The sequence below is a fragment of the Vanessa tameamea genome, chromosome 25, assembly GCF_037043105.1.
Source record: "Vanessa tameamea isolate UH-Manoa-2023 chromosome 25, ilVanTame1 primary haplotype, whole genome shotgun sequence".
Lineage (NCBI taxonomy): Eukaryota > Metazoa > Arthropoda > Insecta > Lepidoptera > Nymphalidae > Vanessa > Vanessa tameamea.
The window spans coordinates 2,823,882-2,837,092 of record NC_087333.1 but is presented as its reverse complement, the minus strand read 5'-3'; the positions used below and the strand labels follow the sequence as shown (position 1 = coordinate 2,837,092).

The 13,211-nt window shown below is 31.6% G+C and overlaps 1 protein-coding gene across 9 annotated transcripts in view; it reads left to right on the top strand.

Annotated features, from left to right (window-relative positions):
- The window catches only part of LOC113403506 (uncharacterized protein), a 130,455-nt gene that overhangs the window by 111,542 nt on the left and 5,702 nt on the right, over positions 1-13,211 (top strand). For 7 of the 9 annotated variants that reach the window (XM_064218898.1, XM_064218897.1, XM_064218895.1 and 4 more), the window contains exons 5-6: positions 11,859-11,910; positions 12,251-12,325. In XM_064218898.1, coding sequence (XP_064074968.1) covers positions 11,859-11,910; positions 12,251-12,325 — 127 coding nt within the window. The remainder of the gene's footprint in view (positions 1-11,858; positions 11,911-12,250; positions 12,326-13,211) is intronic. The other 2 variants (XM_064218899.1, XM_064218896.1) reach the window with 1 other exon arrangement.

Below are 13,211 nucleotides of genomic sequence, written 5' to 3'. Positions count from 1 at the left end.
CATTTCTTTTACATAAATTTGTCCCTCGTTATCACTGTTAGTTATGTACGTACGTAATCGTCGGCCTTAATAATAGAATTTGAATAAAATTAAAATTTCATACAAAATACATTTTAATTACTATCTAGCAAGCAGTCCCTATTTAATTTTTTTAAATAAATAGAATATGATCACGAGTCAATTATTTAGTTTGTAGTACTTTTCAACAAGTTTTAAAACGTTTTAATTAATTAAAATTCGACAAACATACGCTAACAAAACATTAAGTTTGAGATATTATTCGATTATATGTTATATTAAAATATATATACATTTTATATAATATTTTGAAAGGTATTAGTCATTTTATTTAATTATTTTTACCAGGGACTCAGACAAGCAAATGGCTCACTTTATGGCAAGTGGGCGTCTCCGCCCATGTACATTGGTCTGTAAGAAGTATAAACCATTCAATAGACCGCCAATGTTACTACCGTTCTAATATTATGTCTTTTGTAGATGTACATTTATACGTCATCTTTTAATATCCTTCATTTAAAAAGTTCTGCTTGAAAATTATCTACTCGAGAGCTCACAGAGATTACTATTAGATATCTGCCAAGCGCTGTTTAATAAGGCAGCTCTGTGTGACTCATGAAACACATAATAACTTCAAGTATACTGACCGAAAACAATAATCTCAGGCGACAATATTCTTCAGGCGGCTCTTTCAATGATTTTAGAAACATAATTGAACTCATCATATTAATTTAAAGTAAAGTAACCTTTGGTTGGAATGTGGATTCAATCAGAGAGATCTTAAACTTCATTTTTTTTTTTATTCTGGCCTTTTTATATTCTCGTTACAGTGCACTGTACGCTGCGACGTGACAATCAATTGTTGAATCATACTCTCGCCTTTACTTATCAAAATAGAAATTTAAAAATACTTCTATAAACCGAGCACCGAACCCAAGACTCAAAATACACCGTCAACTCAGAGTCAGTACATAATGACGTCTTGTATAAGTTTAGCGCAGTTCAAAGAGCGACCGCGTTTCCCCGCGATACCAGTAACTAGGAAGCTTTGAGAATTTCGCGACGTCGGTACGTAGCCCGCTTCGGTTTTTCGAGGTCGCCCTCCCTCTGTAAGAGAGCAAATACACATGGCATACAAGCAAATCGTGTTATAAACGAGCTACTGTGCCTGTGACTGCATTCGAATTCCTACTAACTAAGGAGGTAAAAACAGGTTTTAGAATATCTTCTGGTAAAATTATAAATATTTTCATTAAAAACCTTTGGTATAATATTAAAAAAAAGGCGAATTTCCTTTATTGATAAGTCTTCCAATGGCGTTATGTTCTCTTAGTATTTAATTTAGCATAAGGAAAGTAGTTGGTTTGATAAGTGATGGTGTGCTGATCATTCTGTGAGCTACCAACCACCCTGTCATCAAAAATGGTATCTTATGCACCATTTATATTGGCGACAATGGCTTGTGCGCCAGCGTAATTAAAGGCACAAGGGACCACAACGGAGGCGCTTTATGTTTGTAGGGCATCGGGGATGCAAGCAAATATAGTTATTGTTCGCCAATACCTACCCTCAATATTATATTCTTTTAAATTTGAGAACTAGTACACTATCAGTAATAAATAATTCGTATTCCAGGTTTTATATTCAAACCTAATTCGAATAATGTCTCAACACTGTTAAGTATAATAAACTGATTGTAAATCATAATCTTACTTTTTTACATTGTAGTTCTAGTACATATTCATCAACAATTTTATTTATAGGAATATTAAAAAAATATTTATTTTGTTGTCCTTAAATATTAACACGGTTTGTATTATACATTTCAGACGTGTTATTTTATCGATATCACATAAGACACCTCCGAGTTTTAGTTACTAGTTAATTTACTTCAACTCATTTTGACTTAACAACCTTTACTATAATAAACAAGATTAAAATCTTTATTCAATATTCTGTGTAATATATATTACACTCGTTTAAATAAGCTACCACCGGTTTGGAAAGAAATACATCAGAAATACGCTTGGTATGCGCGTAGACAATCTGATTCGAATATATTTATTTCAATCATAATAAAATATGCTATGTATACTATTTTCCCTTGTGTATGATATTATTAAATAATGTATTTCGGGGTAATTTTATTTAGAATGCAATTATATCGTCTAGAATAGTCAGTGAATATGCCATCTTATTCGACATTTCACCGCGTACGAGCGTGATTCTTAGGCACCTAGCGCCCCCGAGCATTTCAATTATTTATTAATTTGCCACCATCTCGTGAATATAACAGGATCTGGTACAGTAAACAAGTATTATGGCTTTAATGAATGCTAGTTTGTTCTATTGAGCACCCTTTTCACGAGACCAAAAAACAAAGGAAGTCTACATAAAAACGTTTAATTTTTGTTCATTTGAAATGTTACAATATTTCTATAGAAATTGTCAAATATAATAAAGAATATAAAGAAAAACGAATTAAATATAACCGTCCAATATAATATGATTCTTTAATCGTGTAGATAAGTTTTAAGTATAGACTCAGTAAAATCTTTTTTTTTATTATTTTATAGTCTAAGTTAGTGAACATTATATGGCTGCTGTTTATTGTAGTGTTATTTTATTTCACCTTTTATTAACATAAATATTATAATCTGGTGTGATTAATTTTTGCTTCATATGTTGTAATTGTCATCGCACCGATGACAGCCCGCGTCCGGCCCAGTAAATCAATGCTGCTATGTACACAAGTCATCGCTTATGTACCTATGTACTACTGGTATATAGGCAACGTTTGTATGGGTATATACGCGTACGTAGATAATCTCGTCATAGCTCGCACCCGTTATGGTATTACTGTGTGTGGGCGTGGGGGAGGGGTACGTGGGGTGATGGGGCCTCCCCGCGTGTGCCGCAGGGGGGCGCTGTCCGCTTTAAAAATACTGGAGCGAACGAAACTACCGAGCCAGCAGAATGCTAAAGGAAGCCGTTTATTTTGAAAGACCGCGAAGACGAAGCGGGCAGGCCGCTGCTGCGCTCCTGGTCGAGACGGGTAAAAAATTCTGGAAATGGCAAATGAAAAAAAAAACCTTATTCGAGCTATTAGCGTAGCGTAGCGCAATACTTGTTTTTTGCTCGGACTCGAATGGTTTTAAAAGACTCTCATGAAACTTAAATTTTACAAATTGTACATTTTTTCAGGGCATATCTACTAATTTGTAAACTATTCGTGGTCGCCATCTATATTTTGCAGCCTACTGAAAAATATATTTTGCAAACGAAAAAAAAATCTCGATTTTACTTTACTCACAGAAATAAAAATCTGTTACATAAAATGTTATACCAATGCGTATAAAATTTATAAAAATTTACAAATTTCGATTACATAAACATAGATATTTAACCTGACTTAATTTAACTTTTTGATTATTCCCTTTAAAAGGAAACATCGTAAAATAAGGAGAATATCAAACGCTTGCTTCAATTAATATTTCAATGTTACACGGGTCGCATTGATGTGAAAGACGCAGGTTCGATTCTGGCTCTTTGGGTTACATAGACTTAACAGCGACGAATATTATAAGAGATAGCATAATTATAGTTTAGCCGTCCTGTATGTTGTAGTCGGCATGTAGGAATAATTTATTTGACTAAAACTCCTATGTCCTTCCTTTAGTGGATATCACTAACATTATATGCTATGACGAAAAAATGTTAAGAGTAACTTTTCATACTATATAGTAAAATAAACAAAATTTGGCGATTCTAATTATGTCACACATAGTATGACTTGTAACATTTGTAAATATTTGCATCATATAACAACATATTTAGACATATATACTTGTTTATATTAGTAATAGACATACATATATGTGCATATTGTTATTTATGTGTGGATAAGAAATTATTATCTGTATCATATTTGAAATACAAAATATAATTATATTCCCTTTACGAATTTAAGTTTTTTTTTGCTGTAAATACTATAAATGATAAAATAGGAAATTTATGTGAATAAGTAGGATTTAAATTGAATATAACGAATTCAGGCAAAGTTATTTGATCGTGCAAATTATTTAATTACGAATTTAATTAAATTTATTAATTATGTTTTAATATAAGAAACACCATCGGCATATTCACAAAATAAACAAGGAAAGGCAAACAATAGTAGGCTAGTACAGATGTAGATGGACAGGTAAATGAGCCACTTGATGGTAAGTGGTCACCACCGTCCATGGATATTGGCACTGGCAAATATTAACCATTCCTTACATCGCCAATGCCCCAACCAACTTTGAACTAAGATGTTATGTCCCATTTCTCCACAACAATACCAAGAATTGCTGCTTGGCGGTAGAATATCTAATGAATTGGTGTGTATCCAGAACAGTGTGATGCACCATTATCTTACAACTAGAATCTTAAAAATATTAATAAAAATAATACAGTTATTAAAATTTATATCAAATAAGGATTATGTCGTTTAAAAATATATTGTAATATTACTTTAGATTGTTTCGTTAAAAAAGTAAATCATTTTTATATATTATAACGCATGAAATATGAATATTTAAGTGCTATGTTAAAAATAAATGTTACTTTTTTTTTTTAAAACAAGTAAATGGGCCAATTTGTGTTAAGTGGTCAACTTCGTCCGTAGAAACAAGCACCGACATTACTGCTTAACTGAAGCCATGGGATCTAAAATATTCTCTTATGCTTGTATTAAACTGGCTTTATAATTATTTAATATATTTCCTTTCAAAATAAATTTAGTTAAAAGTTATACAAACTAGATGAAAAACACTGAGACAGAATTAGATTCGAGTTTCGACTGTTCATTTGTTGAATTATCATGATTACGAATTATCATTTACGAGTGGAAAGATCATAAAATATAAATTAATAAATGAATTAATAAATTACATTAATGGCACGACTTTTTTTAATTTTAAGATATGTTATTCAATTACAATTAAGTTATGAATGATGTATTTTTTTTTAATGGTAAATATTTGTACTTGAGCACAAATTATTCTGCCAATGGTTTGTTTGATATTTAGGATGAGTAGGGCATTAATTGGTAATCATTTTAAAAGTTTCATATATAAATTCCGCACCATTGCCCTTTTGTATGGGACTTGCTTGATTCTTAAATATGGCTTTTTAAGGAACATAATAATCTCTCAATGCAGTAAGCGGATTCAAATTCGTGTAAAAATTTAAATATTAAATAAATCATAACATTTTATTTAGGTATTTAGGTGGTGTGTAGGTCCCGACATGAACTCAAAATCTATTTATTTCATATAATCATGTAGAAATAAAAAGGATAAAAAGTTTCACTAGAGCCTGAAAGCATTTCGGATATTTAAGAGTAATTTTCTTAATATGCAAATGAAAGAGAGTCTTGGGTCTTCTTGGACAAGTTTTTTGACTTAGTAAATTATACAGTAAAAGAAAATAACGCATTTAAGCGGTTTAAGTCTCTCATAGTTGTTTCAATGCTGTTTGGATGTGGCAGAATTTCATATGACCAATGCAGTCACTTCAGGATGTTGACCTTTACCATAGAACACTAGATGAAAATTACACAATATGAAAATAATGTCATCTCGCTATTACCTCTTCGCGTTTTGTGGACTCCCGGCCTTTTTGTCTATTCTTACAACATTTTACGAGTAAAACCGTCGGCGGACATTGTCTGTCATGTATTATATATACTATAACCTTCTCAGGAACCCACTGCTTCTTCTCGTACAAAGTTTACGTGGATTGATTTAGTCGTTTTTTTTTAGTTAGGGACACGATAAAAGTCTCCTTATTTATAAAGATTGTGTAAAATAAAAAAGAAATTATAATATTTAGTGTCAAATATCTTAGCGATGACGGTAGTAACCGTAATCAAATGCATACATTTGAATGTTAATTTCGAAGAATTTAAACATATAAACAATTGAGCTTAGTTGATTAAGTACAACCCATGAAAGTAGGAAATTGGTTTTGGTACATTTATTGCGTGTTCGTTTAATAATTTGATTTCATACAAGATGATAATAAATATTACTGACATGTAAATGATATATGATGTTCGATATAGTACCATAACGTATTATATGAATTTACATAAAGAAAGATCGTTATTGTTGGCACACACTAAACAAATGACGACAGTTAATTTTCACGTATTTTTATTTGCAAAAGACGCCAGTTAGGTATGTAGCTGTACAGCTGTCGAAATACACCAAAGCTGATCCCTTTCCCTCAACACCTACTATACAAAACAATACCTATTGACTGTCGTTTGATAAGGGTTCTCCTGGGTTCAGATCCCAGGGGGATTCGATAAATATTAGTTGGGTTTTTCTGTCTAACATTTCTTGGTATCATTTCGGCGTAAACTCTCGTCACAGAAAGCAAGTTAAGCCGTTGGTCCTGAACTTCCGGTCGTGTAGGATTTGCCGTCCCATCGGATTATCAGAGTGCACTTGCGTTTTCGAATACACTTGTACAATAACGCATCCTGCGTAGATGGCGAGTCTCCCTTGAGATTGGTCGCAGCAGCCAAAATCGGTCAGGAAAACATCACCAATTACACCATACAACAAATGGAAGAATTATTTGTATTAAAGATTAAATAACATTAAATCAGTTAAATCAATTAAGATTTAGAGTATCGATTATATTTCTGGTACTTATAATAAAGTTTTCAATATTAAATACATTCATTTCACGTTGGATAGTCTTGTTAGCCAATGGTTTTGTCTTTTATTAATAAAAATGAATTATAAAAGTATTAAATTGAGCGAGAATATCATTTTTAATATATTTTGCTTGGATTTTTATTTGCCTGAAGTATGAATTACATATGTCTGGGTGTTATAAAAATATAGCGACATATAATATAGACAACATATATATCAAAAAACTTATTTTATTATTCATATTCTACGAATTAACTTATTTTATTCATTATCAAATTAATTATTATCATTACGACTAGGCTATAAACAATTAAGATTTCTAGACGACAAGGAAATTACAACAATTAAAAATAATTATAAATATATATACATTTTTTAATTTATTTAATCCCTCAGCAGATAGATAGTAATGTTGCGCCTGAAAGATACTTATAAACGAGTCTGATGACAAACAAAGAATAAGGATGTGACTATATTATCGATACATCCGATCGATAATCGAAGCACCCTTTGACGTTGAAATTTAAATGTATTTTGTTCGTATTTTCATAATTGGGCGCGGGCGGGCCGGGTGGTGCCGCGGGCGTCATCACCCCGCGTGGGTATTTAATGATTATACGCTGACTGCCACCTGATTGCCGCACCGTGCGATGATTACAGTTATCGATAAAACTAATTGATGTGGGAATTTATATTTTTGTTCGCTGTTTATTTGCTTTTTTTTTTTAGATTTCATAAAACTGTGTCTTCTATTTTTGAAATCGAATTACTTGATTATAAGTTGACGAGGTTATTTTTTTGGTTCAAGGAGACTTCTAGTAAGTTCAATAAGGAAAATAAGTATTATGTTTTATTTCCTTAATCTGACTATTTTGCAACGATAACTATTTTTACTGGGTATAATGAGATTTGTTAGACTGTAGGTACTACTGGAGGATAGTGTTTGATAGGTTGATTTCCTACGAAACTTATTCACTTCAACATTTAAAAAAATTAAAGCAATATGTATTCAAACGTGGTACTGTATAATTCACACTGCTGCAGCGCTATCGACAATCGAGTATCGATGGATCCGATAAACACATCACTATTCGCGGGGTGGCACTACACGGGGAGTCCACGAGGGGGCGCTGCGGTACATAGGCCATGTATCAGTACATAGTCAGTAGGTATATAAGCGGTGGATGCCGAATTTTGCAGTTATTTTGTATCGGAAACTAGGTTATTTCACAATTTATTCCCCGTCGACAGATGACCCATCCCAGGTTGTCGCGGAATAGCGGTTTGAATGCGGCTCCGAATGAATTACTAAGGCATAAACGAAATTATAGCGAAAACTCTAAAGCGTAAAATTGCAATGAATTGGTGAAGCTGATGCAAAGGGGAAAAGCAGTATCCAGAAGCATATCTCTTTTGAACTTTACCGTCAAAAACGATTGTAGCTTCTTTGCTTTTGAAATTCTATATCATGCTTTGCATTGTGTTAGAAAAAAATATTGGAAATTTGATTAAATAGTCTACACCTGCCTTTTGTAAATGAAATGTCAGCATGTTTGTCTCTTAAACTTTAGATCTATTTTATTGAGCAGGAAATTAGTTTTTTTTTAACAGATAATCTATCAATAGCGCTGGCAATATCCATATACATACAGTAATTATGTATTCCCGTTATGTACACACGCATCGCTGAACCTTATCTGTCATTGAGGTGTAATTAATTACCGACTAAATTGCAATGGGCATACGTTACTAGGTATACATAAGTGCGGAAGGGTCAACGGATATTTAGTGTCCGCATAGCAGATGCGGTCCTTGGCCACCGCCCTAAGACGGTCGATATCACCCCACCTAACTCCTAACTGTCTATGTGCACCTGGTACTTAGAGAAGGTGACACGATTACATCTAAGTGTATATTATTCGGACTAGTTGCCCGCTTATGCTTTTCTCACTTTTTTTTAAACAAAATGCATCGATTATTGTGCAATATTTCAGTTGTGTTATTTAATAATGTAAGCAATACGAAAATGACTAGCTTCATTATTTATCGAGGTTAAGAATTCTGTTTACTTGAAATTTTATTTGTTACGCAAATGGCTTACAATTGTAAGGCTACAAGTGTATGAGTAATATATAAAATAATATTTTCCTATAAGTCATCATAAAAAAAAAAACAAAAAAATATATTTGTCTATTAAAGTGGAAATTACTTTTTTTAAGTAAAACAAAATAATTACTTTAGGTAATAGCTAATGAAATTAGTTTATTATTTAATTAGCTTATTATCCACGAGGAATTAATTTATAGTTGTTACATTTTAAAACGCATTTTTAAATGTTTTAATTAATAAAATCGTTTAAGGTTTTTCGTTAGTTTCTAAAGGGCATTGAAAAGATTCCTAAACTTTTACAACTCGGCTCTGGTCTGAGCTTAAAATTCTTTCCAGAACTCCTTCCATGAGCTAAAAATATTCTCATACAGCTATGTCGTTACCACAATAGATATATAAATATATAAGACATTTAAAGGTCAGGATACACTGTATAAGGTAAACTATACTGTTAGGAATAATAGTATTTTTTTTACATTTTAAATTAATTGTTATTGCTTCATTGCGATAAACTAACCTGTCTGTATTTTGTTACAATCAAAATACTAAATATACCGAATGTACAAATAATGAATTATAATACGTTATATTTAATAATAATAGTTTTCAATGTTGCCATATTATTTACCATTTAAAATTAATACAAACTGTGACCGAATTTTTTTACTTTAAGATAATCTTTTTCATTGAATTCTTAATTACTATATTATATAAGACAAACAAGACAAAGATGTCACGTGATGAAATAACTATTAAAATAAATACTTATATATCGTCGTTGAGTTAATACAATTTACTGAGTTACATAACTCCTTCAAAATATTACTAAATTTGTACAAACATTATAACTAGCTTAATCCATATAGCCTGGCCGATAATGTATCCCGTACATTATATAATGAAATGCTTTTATTAGATGACACTTCAAAGTTTTGCTGTGTCAAGGATGACACGGCAATAACTGTGAAAGATCTCTTGACTCTTCGTTAGTTGTGCAAAATTACTAACAACTTAACAAATGTACAATGACAAATTGTTTTTCTCTTTTCTCGCGTCTACGAAAATCTGTTCCTTAAATCGTTGTGATTGTATTATTAACGGATCTTAGGTAAATGTATAAAATGTGCCTTCAAATTAATAACGAAATTCGACCTTATTTGAATAGGCATAAATATCAAAATCTTACGTATCTCAATGTTCAAACTGTATCGAGTTCGGCCACTTGTTGAATTAAGTCTTTGTGTGTTTTCGTAAGTTGACGCTGGCTGTGAAATTAAGCGTGCTAAAATGTAGCTATTTGCAATTGCTTTAATTTTTTTATGAATTTGTGTTAATAGTTGTTCGGTGAAATAAATTTTATAAAACAAATAGATGCGTCCGTTGCATTTAAGTTGCATATTATACATATATTATGTCTGATACATATGTCAGATATGTAGAGTCTACATGCGTTTTTTGTGAATAGAACGATTTACATATATTTTTAAATACATTACCTAACCTTAATACTACTCAAACAAAGTATTAAACTCGTATTTTTTTAATCATAAAGGTCAAATGGTCAACTAAAATAATATTTTCATATAAATATAATATTTATCATTGATAAGAAACGAAATATTTTATTGAAAGTAAAGCGGCATTTTACTGGCCTTTAGTAGATTAACATCGCATGTAAATGGAGCAGAGGTTAGACAATCCATCGAGTCGTCTCCGTTTATCTGTGATAGATAGTGTTCTGTTTGTTTGAATACTAGTTTTTGAAAAACTTCTTAGAACTAGTATTCTCTTCTCGGTCTTTTTAATACTCTTTTGTTTATTAATAAATACAAAAAATAACAAACAAACGAGCGCGCTCAAACAGACACTCATAGCCAAAAAAATATTGAACTTATTGGTGTTTAGTTTTAGTGTTAATAGACAATTAGCAAACTAAATGAAAACACTATAAAGATCGATCTTTTACATTTAAAATACTAGCGATAATAATTTAAAAAACAAAAATAGTATTATTCCATGCGGACAAAACCGCAAGAAGTAGATACATATAAAAAATATACTTAACTAAAATATACTTGAAAAAGAATTCTTATTTACTTTTAAATATAGTGTGTAAAATACACCTCGGTTTTACGTCTAAAAATACGCTGAAGCCCTAAAACAGCCAGTGAATAAGCAGCAAATAGTAAATGCAGTGTTTTTGCCTGCTTGGCAAAAATAATGGCGTCCCCGCACCAGCTGCATAACCGGGCTTTGTCGAGCGTTGCGTCAAAATACTAAATAATGTGATGTTGTTATTAACATTATTCACGTTATTTTTGTATATTGACATCGTGATTTTTATGATTTATTGATAGCGAAATCGTTTAAATATGACAAGTTATTATTAGATATAATATTCTTTAATTAATTCAGTAATTGCCTATAATTTTAATAATGGTTTGTATTTTTTTTATAACTTCATTTGTTGACTGTTGTCATGACATACTATATTCGTCTAATTTTAAGTTATTCTAAATGTATATGAAATTAAATTCTATTATTTGTTAAACAAAATATAAAGAGCCATTAGTTATATATAAAATTATAAAAAACAAATTGGAAAACTTAGCCTGGAAAACAAAAATAATTATTTCGACTGATGCTCTATAACAGGAAAAATCTATAAAAATAGGGCATTGCAGTGCAGGACCCAAATAGACCTTAAAATTCAACTATACCAGGGGTTCAGCACTTACGTGAAGTTATATTTAATGGTATGTCCATTTGAAACACTATCGATTCGCGTCCGCGGGCAGGAGCGATGACCCGGCCCGACGGCCGTTTCGCTAATTTATTAATAATTTAACACTAACCAACTCATGCTCGCCTGGTTATCCATGTACCCGGACATCCTAGAATATCATGCTCATGCGGATAGACAAGCAAGGAAAAGAGTTAATAAAAGAGAAAACTGTTATTTGTTACAGAAAATTTGTTACACGAAATAATTTATTAATTAATATTTTTTTGTTACAGGATAACCTAACTCCAGAACCGGTAGACATGAATGATGATGACAACTATTCTAGTGAGTATACTTTCACGCATTTAAGCATTTTACAGGTTTTTATGAATGATGATCGATCACAATAATAATAGCCAAAAAAAGAGATACCTAAAAAATAGCCCATAATTTTTTAAAATATTATTATCGTGACCGACTGCTTCTATTTTATGTTCCAAATTTAAAATACTGTCTGGCTTGCATCAAATCAATATTAGGTATTTTATGAGGCACACGCGATATTTAAAACTAAAAACAAAATGTGTGTCTCGTCAAAAGAACCCTCCAATTGGCTGTTAGTTTAAAACATTGTATGTAATTATTCCAAATTTTAAAATTGATTGGCAAATGTGATCTGGTGCAGGTCATGGCTACGCGAAAGACGCTGAGAAGTTGAAAATGATGTTGCTGGCATGGAATTATCACAGCCAGGCGCAAGGTAAATCACGATTTAGAATAACTTAGTATACTGCCAACTACATTTACATGCCAAATACATTTTAGACCCAATTATAGCGAGGCAAAAAGATAGGTAGTGTTAAATACGTTTCACACAAATAAGGTGGCATTAGATTCGAGGTGATTCGAGATAATAATGATAAATAACGTTCATCGCCATAATTAAATATGGCGAACAATCATTTCAAGTAACCGGTATCAGAAATGTTACTAAACTCGTTGTTTTTTTAAATTACAAATCCGTTATATCGACTTGTAAATTATTAAAATTAAATATCTATTTTCGGTTACAGTCAGGTTTAAAGTTAGCTGAGATATTTATATTCACAATAAAGTTTAACCAACCTTACAAGACCCTACGCATTATCTAATTTGTGTAAACAATTTATCTGAATATATGAGTCAAAATTTTATATAGTCACCATACTATTCTCCAAGATCAATATACAATAAAAACAAATAAAAAAAAAACAAAAATAAGCTAAATATTTTAACCCTAATAATTAAAACAATTGATCCACGAAAAAATTTAGTATTTATTACTTGATGATGATGTACTCCATTGCACCGTTGCTATTTTTACTGGCTCGCGAAGCCATATCGAGAGAGCAGTAGGTACCAGGGGCGCAGACGTTCTGCGGCACCTAAAATTATTTATAGGCGCGAGGCTCGTTTGAGTTGACATTTAGCTAGCAGATGCACCGGTCCCTCGGGTGCCTCCTGCACACCATCATTAATTTCTGCCGCCTTAGTGACTGACTATGAATACGTAATAATTTAAACGAAAATTAAGGCTTTTTTATAACGTAAGCAACGGTTTTCCTTATAAGCAAGCAAGTAAAGCAACATTTCTAGAGGAATGAAAT